The sequence below is a fragment of the Aphelocoma coerulescens genome, unplaced genomic scaffold, assembly GCF_041296385.1.
Source record: "Aphelocoma coerulescens isolate FSJ_1873_10779 unplaced genomic scaffold, UR_Acoe_1.0 HiC_scaffold_231, whole genome shotgun sequence".
Taxonomy (NCBI): Eukaryota; Metazoa; Chordata; class Aves; order Passeriformes; family Corvidae; genus Aphelocoma; species Aphelocoma coerulescens.
The window spans coordinates 184255-208314 of record NW_027183577.1 but is presented as its reverse complement, the minus strand read 5'-3'; the positions used below and the strand labels follow the sequence as shown (position 1 = coordinate 208314).

Here is a 24060-nt window from a genome sequence, read left to right as displayed (position 1 = left end):
GGGCGGTGTCGGGGCCGCCCCTCCCCCACCCCGGGTGTGTCCCGAGCCCCTCCCCCCGCTCCGGGGGGGTCCGGAAATGTCCCAGACGCGGAAGCGGCGCCTCCGGGGGGTCCCCCCCGCCTCCCCTCCCCCCCCCCGGCCGTGGGTGGGGCCCCCCCCCGTGACTCAGTTTCCCCTCCCCCCCCCCACGGAGCGGAAAGTGGGGGGGGGCGGCCCCGGGCCCCCCCTCCCCCCCCCCTCGCCCCCCTCCCCCCCCGGCGGCGCTTCCTGGGTGGGGCCGCCCCGAGCCCGGCGCGAAGCGGGGCCAGGAGCGGCCGAAACGGGCGAACAGCGCCGGCACCGGAGCGGGACCGGACCGGAACGGGAGCGGAACGGGAGCGGAACGGGCCAAAGGGACCGGGCGGGGGCGGCCAGGACCACCCGGGATAAACCGGGATTAACCGGGACCACCCGGGATAAACCGGGACCGACCGGGACCACCGGGACCGACCGGGGCCACCGGGACCTGCCGGGGCAAGGAGGAAGGACCGGGAGCGCCTGGGACAAACCGGGACCGGCCGGGGCCACCCGGGATAAACCGGGACCAACCGGGACAAGCAGGAAGGACCGGGAGCATCCGGGACCAACCGGGACCACCGGGACTTGCCGGGACAAGCAGGAAGGACCGGGAGCACCCGGGATAAACCGGGACCGGCCGGGACAAGCAGGAAGGACCGGGAGCACCCGGGATAAACCGGGACCGGCCAGGGCCACCGGAACCACCGGGATAAACCGGGACCAACCGGGACAAGCAGGAGGGACCGGGAGTCCCGGGAGCACCCGGGACAAGCAGGAGGGACCAGGAGCGCCCGGGACAAACCGGGAGCAGCGGGAAGGAGCGGGACCGGCCAGGGACACCCGGGAGCACCCGGGACAAGGCGGCGACAACCGGGACCGGCCAGGGATAAGCGGGAAGGACTAACGGGACTAACCCGGGACTAACGGGACGGGACAAACCGGAAGGAGCCGGGACAAGCCGAGACCACGCGGGGAGCGCCAGGAACGGGACCGGGACAGCGGAGCCGGGACAGCGGGACCGGGACCGGCCCGGGACAGCGGGGCCAGCCCGGGAGCAGCGGGACCGGCCCGGGACAGCGGGGCCAGCCCGGGAGCAGCGGGACCGGCCCGGGACAGCGGGGCCAGCCCGGGACAGCGGGACCGGGACAGCGGGACCGGCCCGGGAGCAGCAGGACCAGCCCGGGACCAGAGGGGCCAGCCCGGGAACAGCAGGGCCAGCCCGGGAGCAGCGGGACCGGCCCGGGACAGCGGAACCGACCCGGGACAGCGGGGCCAGCCCGGGACAGCGGGGCCAGCCCAGGAGCAGCGGGACCGACCTGGGACAGCGGGACCGACCCGGGACAGCGGGACCGACCCGGGAGCAGCGGGGCCAGCCCGGGAACAGCAGGGCCAGCCCGGGAGCAGCGGGACCGACCCGGGACAGCGGGACCGACCCGGGACAGCGGGACCGACCCGGGACAGCGGGACCAGCCCGGGACCAGCCCGGGAGCAGCGGGGCCAGCGCGGGACCGGCCGGGAAGGGACAACCGGGAGGGGAAATCCGGGGGGGTTCCCCGGCTCCGTGCGGGCTGTCCCGGGTTAGTCCCGGTTCTAGGGGACTTTATCCCGGTTCTAGGGGACTTTATCCCGGTTCTAGGAGCTTATCCCGGTTCTAGGTGAGTTTATCCCGGTTCTGGGGGACTTTATCCCGGTTCCAGGGGGGCGTGTCGCGTTCCTGAGGGATTTATCCCGGTTCCAGGGGGGTTATCCCGGTTCCAGGGACTTATCCCGGTTTTGGGGGAGTTATCCCGGTTCCAGGGGGTTATCCCGGTTCCAGGGGGGCGTGTCCCGTTTCTGGGGACTTTATCCCGGTTTGGGGGGGGGTTATCCCGGTTCCAGAGGGTTATCCTGGCTCTAGGGGTTTATCCCGGTTCTAGGAGCTTATCCCGGTTCTTGGGGGCGTGTCCCGTTCCTGGGGGATTTATCCCGGTTTTGGGGCGTTTATCCCGGTTCCAGGGGTTTATCCTGGTTCTAGGGGGGCGTGTCCCATTTCTGGGGACTTTATCCCGGTTCCAGGGGGTTTATCCCGGTTTGGGGGGGGTTTATCCCGGTTTCGGGTGGGTTATCCCGGTTCCTGGGGGGCGTGTCCCGTTCCTGGAGGATTTATCTCGGTTTTAGGGGGGCTTATCCCGGTTCCAGGGGGTTATCCCGGTTCCTGGGGGGCGTGTCCCATTTCTGGGGGATTTATCCCGGTTTTAGGGGGGCTTATCCCGGTTCCAGGGATGGATCCCGGTCCCAGAGGGGTTTAATCCCATCCCGGCCGGTTTGACCCGTCCTGGTCCGGCGTTATCCCGGTCCCGGGGGGTTTATCCCGTTTCCGGGGGGCGTGTCCCTTTTCTGGGAGGTTATCCCGGTTCTAGGGGGGGTTATCCCGGTTTTTGGGGATTTATCCCACTCCCAGGGGGTTTATCCCGGTTCTAGGGAGCTTATCCCGGTTCTAGGGGAGTTTATCCCGGTTCTAGGGGCGTTATCCTGGTTCTAGGGGGTTTATCCCGGTTTTGGGGGGTTAATCCCGGTTCTAAGGGATTTATCCCGTTCCTGGGGGGGCTTATCCCGGTTTTAGGGAGGTTATCCCGGTTCTAGGGGCGTTATTCCGTTTCTGGAGGGTTTATCCCGGTTTTAGGGGATTTATCCCGGTTCCGGGGGGATTATCCCGGTTTTAGAGGATTTATCCCGGTTCTAGGGGGGTTTATCCCGGTTTTAGGGGGGTTTATCCCGGTCCCGGGGGGGTTATCCCGGTTCTGGGGGCGTTTAACCCTTTCCTGTGTGTTTATCCCGGTTTCTGTAGGGTCCATCCCGTCCCGGGGAATTTCTCCCGTTCCCGAGGGGTTTCACCCTTCCCGGTGCCTTTATCCCGGTCCAGAGGGGTCCGTCCCGCTCCCGGTGCCTTTATCCCGGTCCAGAGGGGTCCGTCCCACTCCCGGTGCCTTTAACCCAGCCCGGGGATTTCTCCCGGTCCCGCTCGGTGTTTCCCGGTCCCGGTGAGTTTATCCCGGTCCCTCCCGGTCCCTCCCGGTCCCTCCCTGTCCCGCACCATCCCGAGGGGTCTCTCCCATTCTCTCCCGGTCCCTTCCGGTCCCTCCCTGTCCCGGACCATCCCGAGGGGTCTCTCCCATTCTCTCCCGGTCCCTTCCGGTCCCTCCCGGTCCCTCCCTGTCCCGGACCATCCCGAGGGGTCTCTCCCATTCTCTCCCGGTCCCTTCCGGTCCCTCCCGGTCCCTCCCTGTCCCGGACCATCCCGAGGGGTCTCTCCCATTCTCTCCCGGTCCCTTCCGGTCCCTCCCGGTCCCTCCCTGTCCCGCTCCATCCCGAGGGGTCTCTCCCATTCTCTCCCGGTCCCTTCCGGTCCCTCCCTGTCCCGGACCATCCCGAGGGGTCTCTCCCGTTCTCTCCCGGTCCCTTCCGGTCCCTCCCGGTCCCTCCCTGTCCCGGACCATCCCGAGGGGTCTCTCCCGGTCTCTGCCGTTCCCTCCCGGTCCTTCCTGGTCCCTCCCGGTCCAGCTCCATCCCGAGGGGTCCCTCCCGTTCTCTCCCGGTCCCTCCCTGTCCCGGACCATTCTGAGGGGTCTCTCCTGGTCCCTCCCGGTCCCCGCTGTCCCGGACCATCCCGGGAGCTTCCCCGCTGTCCCGTTCCGTCCCGTTCCATCCCTCCCAGTCCCTCCCGCTCCGTGCCGGTGCCGGCTGTCCCGTTCCGTCCCGTTCCATCCCTCCCAGTCCCTCCCGCTCCGTGCCGGTGCCCACTGTCCCGTTCCATCCCTCCCGGTCCCTGCCAGTGCCCGTTCCATCCCGTTCCATCCCTCCAGTCCCTCTCGCTCCGTGCCGGTGCCCGTTGTTCCGTTCCATCCCGTTCCATCCTGTTCCATCCCGTTCCATCCCGTTCCATCCCGTTCCATCCCTCCCAGTCCCTCTCGCTCCGTGCCGGTGCCCGCTGTTCCGTTCCATCCCGTTCCATCCCGTTCCATCCCGTTCCATCCCTCCCAGTCCCTCTCGCTCCGTGCCGGTGCCCGCTGTTCCGTTCCATCCCCGCCATCCCGTTCCATCCCTCCCAGTCCCTCCCGCTCCGTGCCGGTGCCGGCTGTCCCGTTCCATCCCTCCCGGTCCCTGCCAGTGCCCGTTCCATCCCGTTCCATCCCGTTCCATCCCTCCCAGTCCCTCCCGCTCCGTGCCGGTGCCGGCTGTCCCGCTCCATCCCGTTCCATCCCTCCAGTCCCTCCCGCTCCGTGCCAGTGCCCGCTGTCCCGCTCCATCCGCGCCGCCCCGTGCCGCCCCGTGCCGCTCCGTGCCGGTGCCCGCTGTCCCGTCCCATCCCGCTCCATCCCGTTCCATCCCTCCAGCCCCTCCCGCTCCGTGCCGGTGCCCGCTGTCCCGCTCCATCCCCGCCGCTCCGTGCCGCTCCGTGCCGCTCCGCGCCGCCCCGTGCCGCTCCGTGCCGGGATGCTGCTGGCCGCGCTGCTGCTGACCGCTCTGGGCTCTGTCCGAGCGCTGTCCACCTGCCGGACGCTGGACCTGGAGGCGGCGCGGCTGAAGCGCATCGAGGCCGTGCGGGGCCAGATCCTGAGCAAGCTGCGGCTGCCGGCGCCGCCCCCGGACCCGGACCCGGCCCCGGGCCCGGCGCTGCCCGAGGAGGTGCGGGCGCTCTACAACAGCACCCGGGAGCTGCTGCGGCAGCGGGCGCTGCTCCGGCCGCCCGACGACCCCGAGGAGTACTACGCCAAGGAGCTGCTGCGCTTCCCCATGGAGAGCCCCGCGGAGGGTGAGCGGGGACAGCGGGGACAGCGGGGGGACAGCGGGACAGCGGGGGGACAGAGGGACATGGGGGGGACAGAGGGACACGGGAGGGACAGCGGGGACAGCGGGGGGACAGCGGGGGGACAGAGGGACAGCGGGGGGACAGAGGGACGGGGGGGACAGAGGGACACGGGAGGGACAGCAGGGACAGCGGGGACAGGGGGACACTGGGGACAGCGGGACACCGGGGATAGGGGGACATTGGTTCCCCATGGAGAGCCCCGCGGAGGGTGAGCGCAGACAGCGGGGACAGCGGGGGGACAGAGGGACATGGGGGGACAGAGGGACACGGGAGGGACAGCGGGACAGCGGGGACAGCGGGGGGACAGCGGGACAGCGGGGGGACAGAGGGACATGGGGGGGACAGAGGGACACGGGAGGGACAGCGGGGACAGCGGGGGGACAGCGGGACAGCGGGGGGACAGAGGGACATGGGGGGGACAGAGGGACACGGGAGGGACAGCGGGACAGCGGGGACAGGGGGACACCGGGGACAGCGGGACACCGGGGATGGGGGGACATCGGTTCCCCATGGAGAGCCCCGCGGATGGTGAGCGCGGACAGCGGGGACAGCGGGGGGACAGAGGGACACCGGGGGGATAGGGGGACATGGGGGACACCGGGGCAGGCGGACACGGGGGGACAGAGGGACATAGGGGACAGGGGGACACTGGGGACAGCGGGACACGGGGGGGACAGGGGGACACCGGGGATAGGGGGACATCGATTCCCCATGGAGAGCCCCGCGGACGGTGAGCGGGACAGCGGGGACAGCGGGACAGAGGGACAGTGGGGGGATAGGGGGACATGGGGGACACGGGGACAGGGGGACACGGGGGGGACAGAGGGACATAGGGGACAGGGGGACATCGGGGACAGGGGGACACGGGGGGGGACAGGCGGACACGGGGGGGGACAGGCGGACACGGGGACGGACAGGCGGACACGGGGGGGGGACAGGCGGACACGGGGGGGGACAGAGGGACATAGGGGACAGGGGGACACGGGGGGGCACAGGCGGACACGGGACAGACAGGCGGACACGGGGGAGGGGACAGGCGGACACGGGGACGGACAGGCGGACACGGGAGGGGACAGGCGGACACGGGACGGACAGGCGGACACGGGGGGGGACAGGCGGACACGGGGACGGACAGGCGGACACGGGGGGGGGGACAGGCGGACACGGGGGGGGACAGGCGGACACGGGGACGGACAGGCGGACACGGGGGGGGCACAGGCGGACACGGGACGGACAGGCGGACACGGGGGGGGCACAGGCGGACACGGGGACGGACAGGCGGACACGGGAGGGGACAGGCGGACACGGGGACGGACAGGCGGACACGGGGGGGGACAGGCGGACACGGGGGGGGACAGGCGGACACGGGGGGGGCACAGGCGGACACGGGGGGGCACAGGCGGACACGGGGACGGACAGGCGGACACGGGGGGGGACAGGCGGACACGGGGACGGACAGGCGGACACGGGGACGGACAGTTGGGGGCTGTGGTTTGCTGAGTAATGTCCGGCTCTGAGGGACCTTTGTGACAGCCCGGGGGGGACACGGGGGGGGGGCGGGGGGACATCGGGGGGGGCTGGGTGGGGGAGGGGGACAGCCCGGGGTGGGCAGCGCGGTGGGAAGGTGGGAAAGGGACAGTCCGTGGTCATCTGTCCACTTCGGAGTGACCGTGGGGGGGTAAAGGGACAGTCCGTGGTCATCTGTCCACTCTGGAGTGACCATGGGGGTAAAGGGACAGTCCGTGGTCATCTGTCCACTCCGGAGTGACCGTGGGGGTAAAGGGACAGTCCGTGGTCATCTGTCCACTCCGGAGTGACCACGGGGGGTAAAGGGACAGTCCGTGGTCATCTGTCCACTCTGGAGTGACCACGGGGGGTAAAGGGACAGTCCGTGGTCATCTGTCCACTCTGGAGTGACCACGGGGGGTAAAGGGACAGTCCGTGGTCATCTGTCCACTCCGGAGTGACCGTGGGGGGTAAAGGGACAGTCCGTGGTCATCTGTCCACTCTGGAGTGACCACGGGGGGTAAAGGGACAGTCCGTGGTCATCTGTCCACTCTGGAGTGACCACGGGGGGTAAAGGGACAGTCCGTGGTCATCTGTCCACTCTGGAGTGACCATGGGGGGTAAAGGGACAGTCCGTGGTCATCTGTCCACTCCCGAGTGACCACGGGGGGGTAAAGGGACAGTCCGTGGTCATCTGTCCACTCCGGAGTGACCATGGGGGGTAAAGGGACAGTCCGTGGTCATCTGTCCACTCTGGAGTGACCATGGGGGGATAAAGAACGCGAGCCCGGCCATCGCTCCGCTCCGCCGCCCTGGTGGCCCCGGCGCGGCCTTGGTGGCCCCGAGGTGGCCCTGGTGGCCCCGGGCTGACGCCGCCGTCCCCTCAGGTGAGCTGGAGCGCTGGCGCCCGACCCCCCAGAGCCTTTTCTTCGTGTTCAACGCGTCCCGGGTGCGGCGCGAGCTGGGCGGGGCCGTGCTGAGCCGGGCCGAGCTCCGAATGCTGCGGCAGAGCAGCGCCGGCAGCGCGGGGCCAGCGCGGGCAGCGGGCAGCGGCGGGGGCAGCGAGGGCACGGAGCAGCGCATCGAGCTCTACCAGGTGGGGACACTGGGGACACTGGGGACACTGGGGGACACTGGGGGGACACTGGGGGCAGCGGGCAGCGGCGGGGGCAGCGAGGGCACGGAGCAGCGCATCGAGCTCTACCAGGTGGGGACACTGGGGGGACACTGGGGACACTGGGGACACTGGGGACAGTTGGGGACACTGGGGGGACACTGGGGACACTGGGGACACTGGGGGGACACTGGGGACACTGGGGGACACTGGGGGGACACTGGGGGCAGCGGGCAGCGGCGGGGGCAGCGAGGGCACGGAGCAGCGCATCGAGCTCTACCAGGTGGGGACACTGGGGGGACACTGGGGACACTGGGGACACTGGGGACAGTTGGGGACACTGGGGGGACACTGGGGACACTGGGGACACTGGGGGGACACTGGGGACACTGGGGGACACTGGGGGGACACTGGGGGCAGCGGGCAGCGGCGGGGGCAGCGAGGGCACGGAGCAGCGCATCGAGCTCTACCAGGTGGGGACACTGGGGGGACACTGGGGACACTGGGGACACTGGGGACACTGGGGACAGTTGGGGACACTGGGGACACTGGGGGGACACTGGGGGGACACTGGGGGCAGCGGGCAGCGGCGGGGGCAGCAAGGGCACGGAGCAGCGCATCGAGCTCTACCAGGTGGGGACACTGGGGGGACACTGGGGGGACTGGGGGGACACTGGGGGACACTGGGGACACTGGGGACACTAGGGGGACACTGGGGGGACACTGGGGACACTGGGGGGACACTGGGGACACTGGGGACAGCGGGCAGCGGCGGGGGCAGCGAGGGCACGGAGCAGCGCATCGAGCTCTACCAGGTGGGGACACTGGGGAGATACTGGGGGGACTGGGGACACTGGGGACACTGGGGACAGCGGGGACACTGGGGACAGTGGGGGGACACTGGGGACACTGGGGACACTGGGGGCAGCGGGCAGCGCCGGGGGCAGCGAGGGCACGGAGCAGCGCATCGAGCTCTACCAGGTGGGGACACTGGGGACACTGGGGACACTGGGGGGACACTGGGGGGACACTGGGGGACACTGGGGGGCACTGGGGACACTGGGGGGACATTGGGGACACTGGGGGGACAGTGGGGGACACTGGGGGGACATTGGGGACACTGGGGGGACAGTGGGGACACTGGGGGGACACTGGGGTCACTGGGGACACTGGGGGGCACTGGGGGGACACTGGGGGGACACTGGGGACACTGGGGGACACTGGGGGGACATTGGGGACACTGAGGGACACTGGGGGGGACATTGGAGACACTGGGGGGACACTGGGGGGACACTGGGGGGACATTGGGGACCCCGTGACGTCACAGCCACGGTGCCACAAAATCTGGGCACCCCGAATGACCGGGCTGGGCGGGGCCCCTCTGCCTCCGTGGGGGCGGCTCTGGAGCCATCCCCGAATGTCCCCAAATGTCCCCAACTGTCCCCAAATGTCCCCAAATGTCCCCAATGTCCTCAAATGTCCTCAAATGTCCCCAAATGTCCCCAAATGTCCCCGAATGTCCCTGGTGTCCCCAAATCTCCCCAACCATCCCCAAATGTCCCCAACTGTCCCCATCTCTCCCCAATGTCCCCAAATGTCCCCAAATGTCCCCAACTGTCCCTGAATGTCCCCAACTGTCCCCAAATGTCCCCGAATGTCCCCAAATGTCCCCAACCATCCCCAAATGTCCCTGAATGTCCCCAAATGTCCCCAAATGTCCCCAACTGTTCCCAAATGTCCCCAACCATCCCCCGATGTCCCCAAATGTCCCCAAATGTTCCCAAATGTCCCCAACTGTCCCCAAATGTCCTCAAATGTCCCCAACTGTCCCCAACCATTCCCAAATGTCCCCAAATGTCCTCAAATGTCCCCAACCATCCCCAAATGTCCCCAACTGTCCCCAAATGTCCCCAAATGTCCCCAAATGTCCCTGAATGTCCCCAACTGTCCCCAACTGTCCCCAACTGTCCCCAATGTCCCCAATGTCCCCAAATGTCCCTGAATGTCCCCAACCATCCTCAAATGTCCCCAAATGTCCCCAACCATCCCCCGATGTCCCCAAATGTCCCCAAATGTCCCCAACCATCCCCAAATGTCCCCGAATGTCCCCGACTGTCCCCAATGTCCCCGGTGTCCCGCAGCGCTACGGCAACGCCTCGTGGCGGTACCTCCAGGGCCGCTCCGTCCGCGCCAGCGCCGAGGACGAGTGGCTCTGGTTCGATGTCACCGACTCCGTCCAGCAGTGGCTGCGCGGCTCCGGTGAGCGACAGCGCTGTCCCCGCGCCCCCCAAAATCCCCAAAATCGCCCCAAAATCCCCAAAACCCTGCACAGATCGCCCCAAATCCCACCAAAATACAGCAAAATCCCCCTAAAACCCCACAAAATCCCCCCAAAATCTGACCCCGTCCAGCAGTGGCTGCGCGGCTCCGGTGAGCGACAGCGCTGTCCCCGCGCCCCCCAAAATCCCCAAAATCCCCCCAAAATCCCCAAAACCCTGCACAAATCGCCCCAAATCCCACCAAAATACAACAAAACCCCCTAAACCCGCACAAAATTACCCCAAAAATCGCCAAAATCCCACAAAAATCCCACAAAAATTCACCCAAAAATCCCAAAAGACCCCCCCAAAATCCCCCAAAAATTCACCCCAAATCCCCCCCAAAATCCCCACACAAATAACCCAAAATTCCCCCAAAATCCAACAAAAAAACCCCTAAAACCCCACAAAATTACCCCAAAAATCCCCCATAAAGTCCCACAAAAATTCCACACAAAATCCCACAAAAATCCCCCCAAATATTCAAAAATTCCACAAAAATCCCCACAAAATTCACCCAAAAATCCCCCAAAATCCCCCAAAACTCCAACCCCGTCCAGCAGTGGCTGCGTGGCTCCGGTGAGCGACAGCGCTGTCCCCGCGCCCCCCAAAATCCCCCAAATCCCCTAAAATCCCGAAATACCCCGCACAAATCGCACCAAATCCCACCAAAATACGGCAAAATCCCCCCAAAACCCCACAAAATTACCCCAAAAATCGTCCATAAAATCCCACAAAAATTCCACAGAAAATCCCACAAAATGCCCCCAAAAATCCCAAAAGACCCCCAAAATCCCCACACAAGTCACCCAAAATTCCCCCAAAATACAACAAAAAAAACCCTAAACCCCACAAAATTACCCCAAAAATCGCCCATAAAATCCCACAAAAATCCCACAAAAATTCACCCAAAAATCCCAAAAGTCCCCCCCAAAATCCCTCAAAAATTCACCCCAAATCCCCCCAAAAATCCCCACACAAATCACCCAAAATCCCACCAAAGTCCAACAAAAAACCCCCTAAAACCCCACAAAATTACCCCAAAAATCCCCCATAAAGTCCCACAAAAATTCCACACAAAATCCCACAAAAATCCCCCCAAATATTCAAAAATTCCACAAAAATCCCCCCAAAATTCACCCAAAAATCCCCCAAAATCCCCCAAAACTCCAACCCCGTCCAGCAGTGGCTGCGTGGCTCCGGTGAGCGACAGCGCTGTTCCCGCGCCCCCCAAAATCCCCCAAATCCCCCAAAATCCCGAAATACCCCGCACAAATCGCACCAAATCCCACCAAAATACGACAAAATCCCCCCAAAACCCCACAAAATTACCCCAAAAATCGTCCATAAAATCCCACAAAAATTCCACAGAAAATCCCACAAAAATTCACCCAAAAATCCCAAAAGACCCCCAAAATCCCCACACAAGTCACCCAAAATTCCCCCAAAATACAACAAAAAAAACCCTAAACCCCACAAAATTACCCCAAAAATCGCCCATAAAATCCCACAAAAATCCCACAAAAATTCACCCAAAAATCCCAAAAGTCCCCCCCAAAATCCCTCAAAAATTCACCCCAAATCCCCCCAAAAATCCCCACACAAATCACCCAAAATCCCACCAAAGTCCAACAAAAAACCCCCTAAAACCCCACAAAATTACCCCAAAAATCCCCCATAAAGTCCCACAAAAATTCCACACAAAATCCCACAAAAATCCCCCCAAATATTCAAAAATTCCACAAAAATCCCCACAAAATTCACCCAAAAATCCCCCAAAATCCCCCAAAACTCCAACCCCGTCCAGCAGTGGCTGCGTGGCTCCGGTGAGCGACAGCGCTGTTCCCCTGCTCCCCAAAATCCCAAAAATCCCCCCAAAATCCCCAAAACCCCGCACAAATCGCCCCAAATCCCACCAAAATACGGCAAAATCCCCCTAAAACCCCACAAAATTACCCCAAAATCCCCCCAAAAAATTCCACACAAAATCCCCCCAAAAATTTCCCTGAAATTCCCCCCAAAAGTCCCCCCAAAAATCCCCCAAAAATTCACCCCAAATCCCCCCCAAAATCCCCACACAAATCACCCCAAATCCCACCAAAATCCAACAGAAACCCCCCTAAAACCCCACAAAATTACCCCAAAAATCCCCCATAAAATCCCACCAAAATTCCACAAAAAAATCTCCCCAAATCCCCCAAAATTCCGCAGAAATCCCCCCAAATTCCACCCAAATTCCCCCAAAATCCGACCCCGTCCCGCAGTGGCTCCGCAGCTCCGGTGACATCGGGGACACCCCAAACGTGCCCCTGACGACCTCCAAATTCTCTCAGAATCCACCAAAATCCCACCAAAATCCCCCCCCCAAATCCCACAAATCGCCAAAATTCCACCCAAACCCAAAAAAATCCCCCCCAAATTCCCTCAGAATCACCCCAAATCCCTCCGCACTTTCAAATTCCCCAAAATTCCCCCAAATTCCCCCAAAATCCCCCCACAATCCCCTCAAATTGCCATAAAATCCCTCAAAATCATCCCAGAAATTCCCAACAATTCCACAAAAATCACCCAAAGTGTCCCACTAAAATCAACAAAATCCCCCCAAAAACCCCACAAAATCACCCCAAAATTCCCCCAAATTCCCCCAAATCCCCTCAAAACCCCCCCAAAATCCCCAAAATTCTCCCAGAATCTCCCAAAATCCCGCCAAATCCCCCCAAATCCCTCCAAAACCCCCTCAAAATCCCCAAAATTCCCCCCAAATCCCCCCAAATCCCCCCAAAATCCCCCAAATTCCCCCAAATCCCCTCAAACCCCCCCCAAATCCCCTCAAATCCCCCTAAAATCCACCCAAACTCCCTCAAAATCATCCCGAATCCCCCCAAAAATTCCCCAAAAATTCCCCCAAAATTCCCAAAAAATCCAAAAAAATCCCCAAAAATTCCCCAAAAATCCCCAAAAATTCCCAAAAATTCCCAAAAATTCTCCCAAAATCCCCAAAATTCCCGAAAATTCCCGGTCCCGCAGAGGCGCTGGGCGTGTTCCGCCTCAGCGTTCACTGTCCCTGCGAGCCCGGCGGCGCCGGCGACGCCCCCACCCTGAAAATCAGCATCGAAGGTAATTCGGGGCATTTTGGGGCATTTTGGGGCATTTTGGGGACATTTGGGGGATTTGGGGGGAATTTGGGAGATCAAAAAAATTTTTTTTTTTTTTTTTTGGTGGATTTTGGGGCGATTTTGGGGAGTTTTGGGGGGATTTTACAGCGATTTTTGGGAGATGTTGGGGGGGATTTTGGGGGAGGTTTGGGGGATTTGGGGGGATTTTGGGGGGGTTGGGTGGGGTTTTTTTGGGATTTGGGGGGATTTGGGGGGATTTTGGGGGGGTTGGGTGGGGTTTTTTTGGGATTTGGGGGGATTTGGGGGGATTTTGGAGGTGTTTGGAATGGATTTTGGAGGGGTTAAAGGAATTTGAGGGGATTTTGGGGGGATTTGAGGGGATTTAGGGGGGGATTTTTGGGTGATTCTGATGGAATTTGGGGGAATTTTGGGGAGTTTGGGTGGTTTTTTGGGGGATTTGGGGGGGCTTTAGGGGGATTTAGGGGGGATTTGGGTGGTTTTGGGGGATGTGGGGGGGTTTTAGGGGGATTTGGGTGTTTTTTGGGGGGGTTGGGGAGGATTTTTAGGGATTTTGGGGATTTTGAGGGGATGTTGAGAGTGAGGGAATTTTGAGTGATTCTGGGGGAAATTTGGGGAATTTTAGAGGGATTTTGGGCAATTTTAGGTGATTTGGGGGTACTTTGGGGATGTTTTGAGGCATTTTGGGGGATTTGGGGGGATTTTTTTTTGTGTTTTGGGTCTATTTTGGTGATTCAGAGGGAATTTGGGGCATTTGGGGGGATTTTGAGGGATTTTGGGGGGATTTGGAGGTGTTAGGAATGGATTTTGGGGGGATTTTAAAGGAATTTGGGGGGATCTTGGGAGTTTTGGGTGAGATTTGGGATGATTTGGAGGGATTTGGGGGGATTTTGGGGGGATTTTGGGGTGATTCTGGTGGAATTTGGGGGATTTGGAGTATTTTTTTGGGGATTTCGGGGATTTTTAGGGGGATTTTTGGGATTTGGGTGTTGTTTGGGGGATTAAGGGGGATTTTTAGGGATTTTTGGGGGGATTTGGGGGATTTTGAGGGGAATTTGGGGGGATTTTGAGGGATTTTGAGGGATTTTGGGGGGATTTGGAGGTGTTAGGAATGGACTTTGAGGGGATTTTTAAGGAATTTTGCGGGGTTTGGGGTGAGGTTTGGGATGGTTTGGAGGGATTTGGGGGGATTTCGTGGGGATTTTGGGTGATCCCGATGGAATTTGGGGGATTTGGGGTGACACAGAGGTGACCAATGTCCTCGGGGTGGCCGCCGTGGCCCCGGGAGGGGAGCAGTGATGTCCCCAGTGATGACCCCAATGGTGACCCCAATGCTGACCCCAATGCTGACCCCAATGCTGACCCCAATGGTGACCCCAATGCTGACCCCATACTGACCCCAATGGTGACCCCAATGCTGACCCCATACTGACCCCATAATGACCCCAATGGTGACCCCAATGGTGACCCCATACTGACCCCATACTGACCCCATACTGACCCCGTTATAGGGTTCGAGCAGCAGCGGGGGGACATGCAGAGCATCGCGCGCCGGCACCGCCGGGTCCCCAATGGTGACCCCATACTGACCCCATACTGACCCCATACTGACCCCGTTAGGGTTCGAGCAGCAGCGGGGGGACATGCAGAGCATCGCGCGCCGGCACCGCCGGGGCCCCAATGGTGACCCCAATGGTGACCCCAATGCTGACCCCATACTGACCCCAATGGTGACCCCATACTGACCCCATACTGACCCCATACTGACCCCGTTATAGGGTTCGAGCAGCAGCGGGGGGACATGCAGAGCATCGCGCGCCGGCACCGCCGGGTCCCCAATGGTGACCCCAATGGTGACCCCATAATGACCCCAATGGTGACCCCAATGGTGACCCCATAATGACCCCAATGGTGACCCCAATAATGACCCCATAATGACCCCATACTGACCCCAATGGTGACCCCAATGCTGACCCCAATGATGACCCCAATGGTGACCCCATGTCCCCAATGGTGACCCCATACTGACCCCATACTGACCCCAATGGTGACCCCATACTGACCCCATACTGACCCCAATGCTGACCCCATACTGACCCCAATGATGCTGACCCCTTATAGGGTTCGAGCAGCAGCGGGGGGACATGCAGAGCATCGCGCGCCGGCACCGCCGGGGCCCCAATGGTGACCCCAATGGTGACCCCATAATGACCCCAATGCTGACCCCAATGCTGACCCCATAATGACCCCAATAATGACCCCAATAATGACCCCAATGGTGACCCCAATGCTGACCCCATAATGACCCCAATAATGACCCCAATAATGACCCCAATGGTGACCCCAATGCTGACCCCAATGCTGACCCCATACTGACCCCATACTGACCCCAATGATGCTGACCCCTTATAGGGTTCGAGCAGCAGCGGGGGGACATGCAGAGCATCGCGCGCAGGCACCGCCGGGGCCCCAATGGTGACCCCAATGGTGACCCCAATGCTGACCCCATACTGACCCCATTCTGACCCCAATGGTGACCCCAATGCTGACCCCATACTGACCCCGTTATAGGGTTCGAGCAGCAGCGGGGGGACATGCAGAGCATCGCGCGCCGGCACCGCCGGGGCCCCAATGGTGACCCCAATGCTGACCCCAATAATGACCCCAATGCTGACCCCATTCTGACCCCAATGCTGACCCCATACTGACCCCATACTGACCCCATACTGACCCCTTATAGGGTTCGAGCAGCAGCGGGGGGACATGCAGAGCATCGCGCGCCGGCACCGCCGGGGCCCCAATGGTGACCCCAATGCTGACCCCAATAATGACCCCAATGCTGACCCCATACTGACCCCAATGCTGACCCCATACTGACCCCATACTGACCCCAATGATGCTGACCCCGTTAGGGTTCGAGCAGCAGCGGGGGGACATGCAGAGCATCGCGCGCCGGCACCGCCGGGTCCCCAATGGTGACCCCATACTGACCCCATACTGACCCCAATGCTGATCCCAATGCTGACCCCATACTGACCCCATACTGACCCCATACTGACCCCTTATAGGGTTCGAGCAGCAGCGGGGGGACATGCAGAGCATCGCGCGCCGGCACCGCCGGGGCCCCAATGGTGACCCCAATGCTGACCCCATACTGACCCCAATGGTGACCCCAATGCTGACCCCATACTGACCCCATACTGACCCCAATGATGCTGACCCCTTATAGGGTTCGAGCAGCAGCGGGGGGACATGCAGAGCATCGCGCGCCGGCACCGCCGGGGCCCCAATGGTGACCCCAATGCTGACCCCAATAATGACCCCAATGCTGACCCCATACTGACCCCAATGCTGACCCCATACTGACCCCATACTGACCCCAATGATGCTGACCCCGTTAGGGTTCGAGCAGCAGCGGGGGGACATGCAGAGCATCGCGCGCCGGCACCGCCGGGTCCCCAATGGTGACCCCATACTGACCCCATACTGACCCCAATGCTGATCCCAATGCTGACCCCATACTGACCCCATACTGACCCCATACTGACCCCTTATAGGGTTCGAGCAGCAGCGGGGGGACATGCAGAGCATCGCGCGCCGGCACCGCCGGGGCCCCAATGGTGACCCCAATGCTGACCCCATACTGACCCCAATGGTGACCCCAATGCTGACCCCATACTGACCCCATACTGACCCCAATGATGCTGACCCCTTATAGGGTTCGAGCAGCAGCGGGGGGGACATGCAGAGCATCGCGCGCCGGCACCGCCGCGTCCCGCACGTCCTGGCCATGGCGCTGCCGCCCGAGCGAGCCCAGGCCCTGCACAGCCCCCGGCAACGCCGCGCCCTGGGCGGAGAGCACTGCGGGGGGTACTGGGGATACTGGGGATACTGGGGGGATACTGGGGATACTGGGGGGACAGCACTGCGGGGGGTACTGGGGATACTGGGGATACTGGGGATACTGGGGGGGACAGCACTGCGGGGGGTACTGGGGATACTGGGGATACTGGGGATACTGGGGGGACAGCACTGCGGGGGGTACTGGGGGTACTGGGGATACTGGGGGGATACTGGGGGGACAGCACTGCGGGGGGGTACTGGGGATACTGGGGATACTGGGGGGACAGCACTGCGGGGGGTACTGGGGATACTGGGGATACTGGGGGGGACAGCACTGCGGGGGGTACTGGGGATACTGGGGATACTGGGGGGATACTGGGGGGACAGCACTGCGGGGGGTACTGGGGATACTGGGGATACTGGGGGGACAGCACTGCGGGGGGTACTGGGGATACTGGGGATACTGGGGGGTACTGGGGGGACAGCACTGCGGGGGATACTGGGGATACTGGGGATACTGGGGATACTGGGGATAGTGGGGATACTGGGGGGACAGCACTGCGGGGGGTAGGGGGTACTGGGGATACTGGGGACACTAGGAGGACACTGGGGGGACACTGGGGGGACAGCACTGTGGGGGGTAGGTGACACTGGGGACACTGGGAGGACACTGGGAGGACACTGGGGACACTGGGGTGACACTGGGAGCTCAGCACTGTGGGGGCAGGTGACGGTGACACTGGGGACACTGGGGGGACACTGGGGGGACACTGGGCGGACACTGGGAGGATTGGGGACATTGGGGACACTGGGTGTCACTGGGTGACACTGGGGGGACACTGGGTGTCACTGGGTGTCACTGGGGGGACTCTGGGGACACTGGGGACCCCCAGGGACCCTCGTTTGTCCCCCAGGATCCCAAATTTCTCCCCCAGACGGGGCTGGGGACCCCCAAACCCACCTTGATCTCCCCCAGGGAGGGCTGGGGACCCCCAGGGACCCCCCCAAATCCCCCAGGGAGGGCTGGGGACCCCCAAAGACCCCCCCCAAATCCCCCAGGGAGGGCTGGGGACCCCCAGGACCCCCCCAAATCCCCCCTGAGGAGCGCTGGGAACCCCCAAAGACCCCCCCAAATCCCCCTGAGGAGCGCTGGGAACCCCCCAATTCCCCCTCTAGGCAGCGTTAGGGACCCCCAGGACCCCCCCAAATCCCCCTAAGGAGAGCTGGGGACCCCCGATTCCCCCTCTAGGCAGCGTTAGGGACCCCCAGGGACCCCCCCAAATCCCCCTGAGGAGCGCTGGGGACCCCCCAATTCCCCCTCTAGGCAGGGGTAGGGACCCCCAGGACCCCCCAAATCCCCCTAAGGAGGGCTGGGGACCCCCGATTCCCCCTCTAGGCAGCGTTAGGGACCCCCAGGACCCCCAGGACCCCCCAAACCCCCCTAAGGAGGGCTGGGGACCCCCAATTCCCCCTCTGGGCAGCGATAGGGACCCCCGGGACCCCCCCAAATCCCCCTGAGGGGGGGCTGGGGACCCCCAATTCCCCCTCTAGGCAGCGTTAGGGACCCCCAGGAACCCCCCAAATCCCCCTCTAGGCAGGGGTAGGGACCCCCAGGAGCCCCCAAATCCCCCTGAGGAGCACTGGGGACCCCGATTCCCCCTCTAGGCAGGGTTAGGGACCCCCCAGGACCCCCCCAAATCCCCCTAAGGAGAGCTGGGAACCCCCAATTCCCCCTCTAGGCAGCGTTAGGGACCCCCAGGACCCCCCCAAATCCCCCTAAGGAGGGCTGGGGACCCCGATTCCCCCTCTAGGCAGCGTTAGGGACCCCCCAGGACCCCCCAAATCCCCCTGAGGAGGGCTGGGAACCCCCCAATTCCCCCTCTAGGCAGCGTTAGGGACCCCCCAGGGACCCCCCCAAATCCCCCTGAGGGGGGCTGGGGACCCCCAATTCCCCCTCTAGGCAGCGTTAGGGACCCCCAGGACCCCCAGGACCCCCCAAACCCCCCTAAGGAGCGCTGGGGACCCCCCAATTCCCCCCTCTGGGCAGCGTTAGGGACCCCCAGGACCCCCCCAGATCCCCCCCAAATCCCCCTGAGGAGGGCTGGGAACCCCCAATTCCCCCTCTAGGCAGCGTTAGGGACCCCCAGATCCCCCCAAATCCCCCTTAGGAGGGCTGGGGACCCCCAATTCCCCCTCTAGGCAGCGTTAGGGACCCCCAAAGACCCCCCCAAATCCCCCCAAATCCCCCTAAGGAGCGCTGGAAACCCCCAAATCCCCCTCTAGGCAGCGTTAGGGACCCCCAGGACCCCCCCAAATCCCCCTGAGGAGCGCTGGGGACCCCAATTCCCCCTCTAGGCAGCGTTAGGGACCCCCAGGGACCCCCCAAATCCCCCTCTAGGCAGGGGTAGGGACCCCCAGGACCCCCCCAGATCCCCCCAAATCCCCCTAAGGAGAGCTGGGAACCCCCAATTCCCCCTCTAGGCAGCGTTAGGGACCCCCGGGACCCCCAGGACCCCCCCCAAAGCCCCCCGACCCCCGCAGGTCGGAGGAGCAGAGCTGCTGCGTGCGGCCCCTGTACATCGACTTCCGCCGGGACCTGCAGTGGAAGTGGATCCACGAGCCCCGGGGCTACATGGCCAACTTCTGCGGGGGGCCCTGCCCCTACATCTGGAGCGCCGACACCCACTACACCAAGGTGCGGGGGTCCCGGGGGGCCTGGGGGGGCCTGGGGGGGGCCTGGGGGGGGCTGCGACCCTCGGGGGGGGTCAGGGCAGGGGGCACCCAGCACAGCCGGGGGGGGATTTGGGGAGGGGTCCTGGGGGGGTTGGGACCCTCTGAGGGCTCAGGGCAGGGGGCACCCAGCACAGCTGGGGGGATTTGGGGGGGTTCTGGGGGGGTTTGGGATGTGGGGAGGGGTCCTGGGGGGGTGCGACCCTCTGAGGGGTCAGGGCAGGGGACACCCAGCACAGCCGGGGGGGATTTGGGGGTATCCTGGGGGGTTTGGGATTTGGGGAGGGGTCCTGGGGGGATTTGGGATTTGGGGAGGGGTCTCAGGGTGAGTTTGGGATGTGGGGAGGGGTCCTGGGGGGGTTGGGACCCTCTCGGGTGTCAGGGCAGGGGACGCCCAGCACAGCCGGGGGGATTTGGGGAGGGGTCCTGGGGGATTTGGGGGGGCCTAGGGGGGCTGCGACCCTCGGGGGGGTCAGGGCAGGGGGCACCCAGCACAGCCGGGGGGATTTGGGGAGGGGTCCTGGGGAGGTTGGGACCCTCTGAGGGGTCAGGGCAGGGGGCACCCAGCACAGCCGGGGGGATTTGGGGGGGGTCCTGGGGGATTTGGGATTTAGGGAGGGGTCTCAGGGTGAGTTTGGGATTTGGGGAGGGGTCCTGGGGGGGCTGCGACCCTCGGGGGGGTCAGGGCAGGGGACGCCCAGCACAGCCGGGGGGATTTGGGGAGGGGTCCTGGGGAGATTTAGGGGGGTCCTGGGGGGCCTGCGACCCTCAGGGGGGTCAGGGCAGGGGGCACCCAGCACAGCCGGGGGGATTTGGGGAGGGGTCCTGGGGGGGTTTGGGATGTGGGGAGGGGTCCTGGGGGGGCTTGGGATTTGGGGAGGGGTCCTGGGGGCGTTGGGACCCTCGAGGGTGTCAGGGCAGGGGGCACCCAGCACAGCCGGGGGGATTTGGGGAGGGGTCCTGGGGGGATTTGGGGGGGGCCTAAGGGGGCTGCGACCCTCGGGGGGGGGTCAGGGCAGGGGGCACCCAGCACAGCCGGGGGGATTTGGGGAGGGGTCCTGGGGGGTTTGGGATTTGGGGAGGGGTCTGGGAGGGGTCTCTGGGATTTGGGGAGGGGTCCGGGAGGGGTCTCAGGGTGGGTTTGAGATGTGGGGAGGGGTCTCAGGCAGGTTTGGGATTTGGGGAGGGGTCCTGGGGGGGTCTGGGGGGGGCTGCGACCCTCTGAGGGGTCAGGGCAGGGGGCACCCAGCACAGCCGGGGGGATTTGGGGAGGGGTCCTGGGGGGTTTGGGGGGGCCTGGAGGGGCTGCGACCCTCGGAGGGGTCAGGGCAGGGGGCACCCAGCACAGCCGGGGGGGGGATTTGGGGAGGGGTCCTGGGGGGACTTGGGGGTCCTGGGGAGGTTGGGACCCTCTGAGGGGTCAGGGCAGGGGGCACCCAGCACAGCCGGGGGGATTTGGGGAGGGGTCCTGGGGGGGCTGCGACCCTCGGGGGGGTCAGGGCAAGGGGGACACCCAGCACAGCCGGGGGGATTTGGGGAGGGGTCCTGGGGGGATTTGGGGGGGCCTGGGGGGGCTGCGACCCTCGGGGGGGTCAGGGCAGGGGGCACCCAGCACAGCCGGGGGGGGATTTGGGGAGGGGTCCTGGGGGGTTTGGGATTTGGGGAGGGGTCTCAGGGTGAGTTTGGGATTTGGGGAGGGGTCCTGGGGGGGTTGGGACCCTCTGAGGGGTCAGGGCAGGGGGCACCCAGCACAGCCGGGGGGATTTGGGGAGGTTCTGGGGGGTTTGGGATTTGGGGGAGGGGTCTGGGAGGGGTCTCTGGGATTTGGGGAGGGGTCCGGGAGGGGTCTCAGGGTGGGTTTGAGATGTGGGGAGGGGTCTCAGGCAGGTTTGGGATTTGGGGAGGGGTCCTGGGGGGGGCTGGGGGGGGCTGCGACCCTCGGGGGGGTCAGGGCAGGGGGCACCCAGCACAGCCGGGGGGGATTTGGGGAGGGGTCCTGGGGGGGGTTGGGATTTGGGGAGGGGTCTCAGGGTGAGTTTGGGATTTGGGGAGGGGTCCTGGGGGGGGTTGGGACCCTCGGGGGGGTCAGGGCAGGGGGCACCGAGCACAGCCGGGGGGATTTGGGGAGGGGTCCTGGGGGGATTTGAATTTTGGGTTGTTTGGGGTGAATTTTGGGATATTTTCGGGGTGTATTTTGGGGTATTTCTGGTGGATTTTGGGGTGTTTGGGGTGGATTTTTGGGTAGATTTTTGGGGTGGATTTGGGGTATTTCGGCTGAATTTTGGGGTATTTAGGGATGGATTTTTGGGTTGTTTGGGGTGGATTTTTGGGGTATTTCGGCTGAATTTTGGGGTATTTTGGGGTGGATTTTTGGGGTATTTCAGGTGAATTTTGGGGTATTTTGGGGTTATATATTTGGGTGTATTTTTGGGTTATTTTCAGTATGTCCTGGGTGTATTTTTGGGGTTATTTTGCAGTGTCCTGGGTGTATTTTTGGGGTGTATTTTGGGGTATTTTGCAGGCATTTTGGGGTTATTATTCAGTGTGCCCTGGGTGTATTTTGGGGTATATTTTGGGGTATTTTTCAGTGTGTCCTGGGTGTATTTTGGGGTGCATTTTGGGGTGTTTTTCAGTGTGCCCTGGGTGTATTTTGGGGTGTATTTTGGGGTATATTTTGGGGTGTTTTTCAGTGTGTCCTGGGTGTATTTTGGGGTGTATTTTGGGGCATTTTTCAGTGTGTCCTGGGTGTATTTTGGGGTGTATTTTGGGGTATATTTTGGGGCATTTTTCAGTGTGCCCTGGGTGTATTTTGGGGTATATTTTGGGGTGTTTTTCAGTGTGCCCTGGGTGTATTTTGGGGTATATTTTGGGGTGTTTTTCAGTGTGCCCTGGGTGTATTCTGGGGTATATTTTGGGGCATTTTTCAGTGTGCCCTGGGTGTATTTTGGGGTGTATTTTGGGGTGTATTTTTGGGGTGTATTTTGGGGTATTTTTCAGTGTGCCCTGGGTGTATTTTGGGGTGTTTTTCAGTGTGCCCTGGGTGTATTTTGGGGTATATTTTGGGGTGTTTTTCAGTGTGCCCTGGGTGTATTTTGGGGTGCATCTCGCGCTGCATTTCGAGGGGGGGGGGACTCCGAAGGTATTTCTCGGCCGTTCTTCCAGTTACCCCGTGCTATGAGCCGAGCGTATTTTGAGCTCATTTCGGGTTTATTTCGGGTTTATTTCGGGCCCGATTCTCAGCATTAACTCCAGGTTACTTCGGGGTGTGTTTTGCCCGATTTTCGGGCCGTTTTCGGGCCTCCCTAAGGCCAGGATTTGCCCTTTTTCCCGCCCAGGTGCTGGCCCTGTACAACCTGCACAACCCGGGGGGCTCGGCCGCCCCGTGCTGCGTCCCCCAGAGCCTGGAGCCCCTCCCCATCATTTACTACGTGGGGCGCAAGGCGCGCGTGGAGCAGCTCTCGGGGATGGTGGTCAGCGCCTGCAAGTGCAGCTGACCCCAAAAGCACCCCCAAAATCTACCCCCAAAATCCCCCAAACTCACCCCAAACCCGAGCTGCCCCCCCCACCACCGACCATCAATAAAAGTTTATTTAATTTCTATTTTTTGTCCCATTTTTTTGGGGGGAGCTCAGCGCTGGTGAATTCTCCCCCCCCCACCTCCCCCCCAAAATCGCCCTCAAAGCCCCTCCCAAAGCCCTCCCAAAAAAACTGAGAGTCTGCCCCGAAAAAAATTCCCAAATCTCCCCCAAAACTTCCCAAAATCCACCTCTAAAATCCCCCCCAAAATTCCCCCAAATCCACCTCCAAAATCCCCCCCAAAAGCCCAAATTCCACCCCAAAACCACTCCAAAAAAAACCCAAAATTCCACCCCCAAAAACCCCCGAATTCTCCCCAAAAATCCCCCAAACCCCAAATCCCCCACCCAACAGAAGTTATTTCATTTCAAACCCCAAAATGCTCCCCAAAAAACCCAAAATGCCCTCCAATATCCCCAAATCCTCCCCCAAAATCCCCAAATCCCCTCCAAAACACCACAACCCCCCCAAAACCCCCCTCAAACCCTAAATCCACCCCAAATCCCCCCAAAATCCCCCCCTTCAAAGCTCAAAATCTCCCCCCTCCCCAAAAATCCCCAAAATCCTCCCCAAAAAAACCCCAAATCCCCCCCAAACCCACCCGGGCAATGAAAATTTTTTAAATTTTAGGGTTTTTTTCCATATTTTTGGGGCTCAGCACCAAAAAACACCGAAAACACCCCCAAATTCCAGCTCCAAACCCCCCAAGTTCCACCCCAAAATCCACCGCAAAAAAAAACCCCCAAAATCCACCCAAAAAAGGCCAAATCCGCCCAAAACCCAGCCCAAAAAATTCCAAAATTCCCCCCTCCCAAAACCCCCTCCAGAAAAATTCCCAAATCCCCCAAATCCACCCAAAAATCCCCCCCAAAAATCCCCAAATTCACCCAAAAATCCCCCCCTCAAAATCCCCAAATCCACCCAAAAATCCTC

General features: G+C 62.4%; 1 protein-coding gene across 1 annotated transcript; it reads left to right on the top strand.

The window, feature by feature from the left end:
- Nucleotides 1-472: 472 nt before the first annotated feature.
- On the top strand, nt 473-23116 carry LOC138101281 (transforming growth factor beta-1 proprotein-like). Its single transcript, XM_068999109.1, has 10 exons — nt 473-1712; nt 2885-3077; nt 4431-4849; nt 7300-7508; nt 9668-9785; nt 12872-12961; nt 14490-14512; nt 16721-16848; nt 19363-19516; nt 22887-23116. Exons 3-10 carry the CDS (start codon nt 4531-4533, stop codon nt 23043-23045), a joined length of 1200 nt encoding a protein of 399 aa, XP_068855210.1. The 5' UTR covers nt 473-1712; nt 2885-3077; nt 4431-4530; the 3' UTR covers nt 23046-23116.
- The last annotated feature ends 944 nt before the right edge of the window (nt 23117-24060 follow it).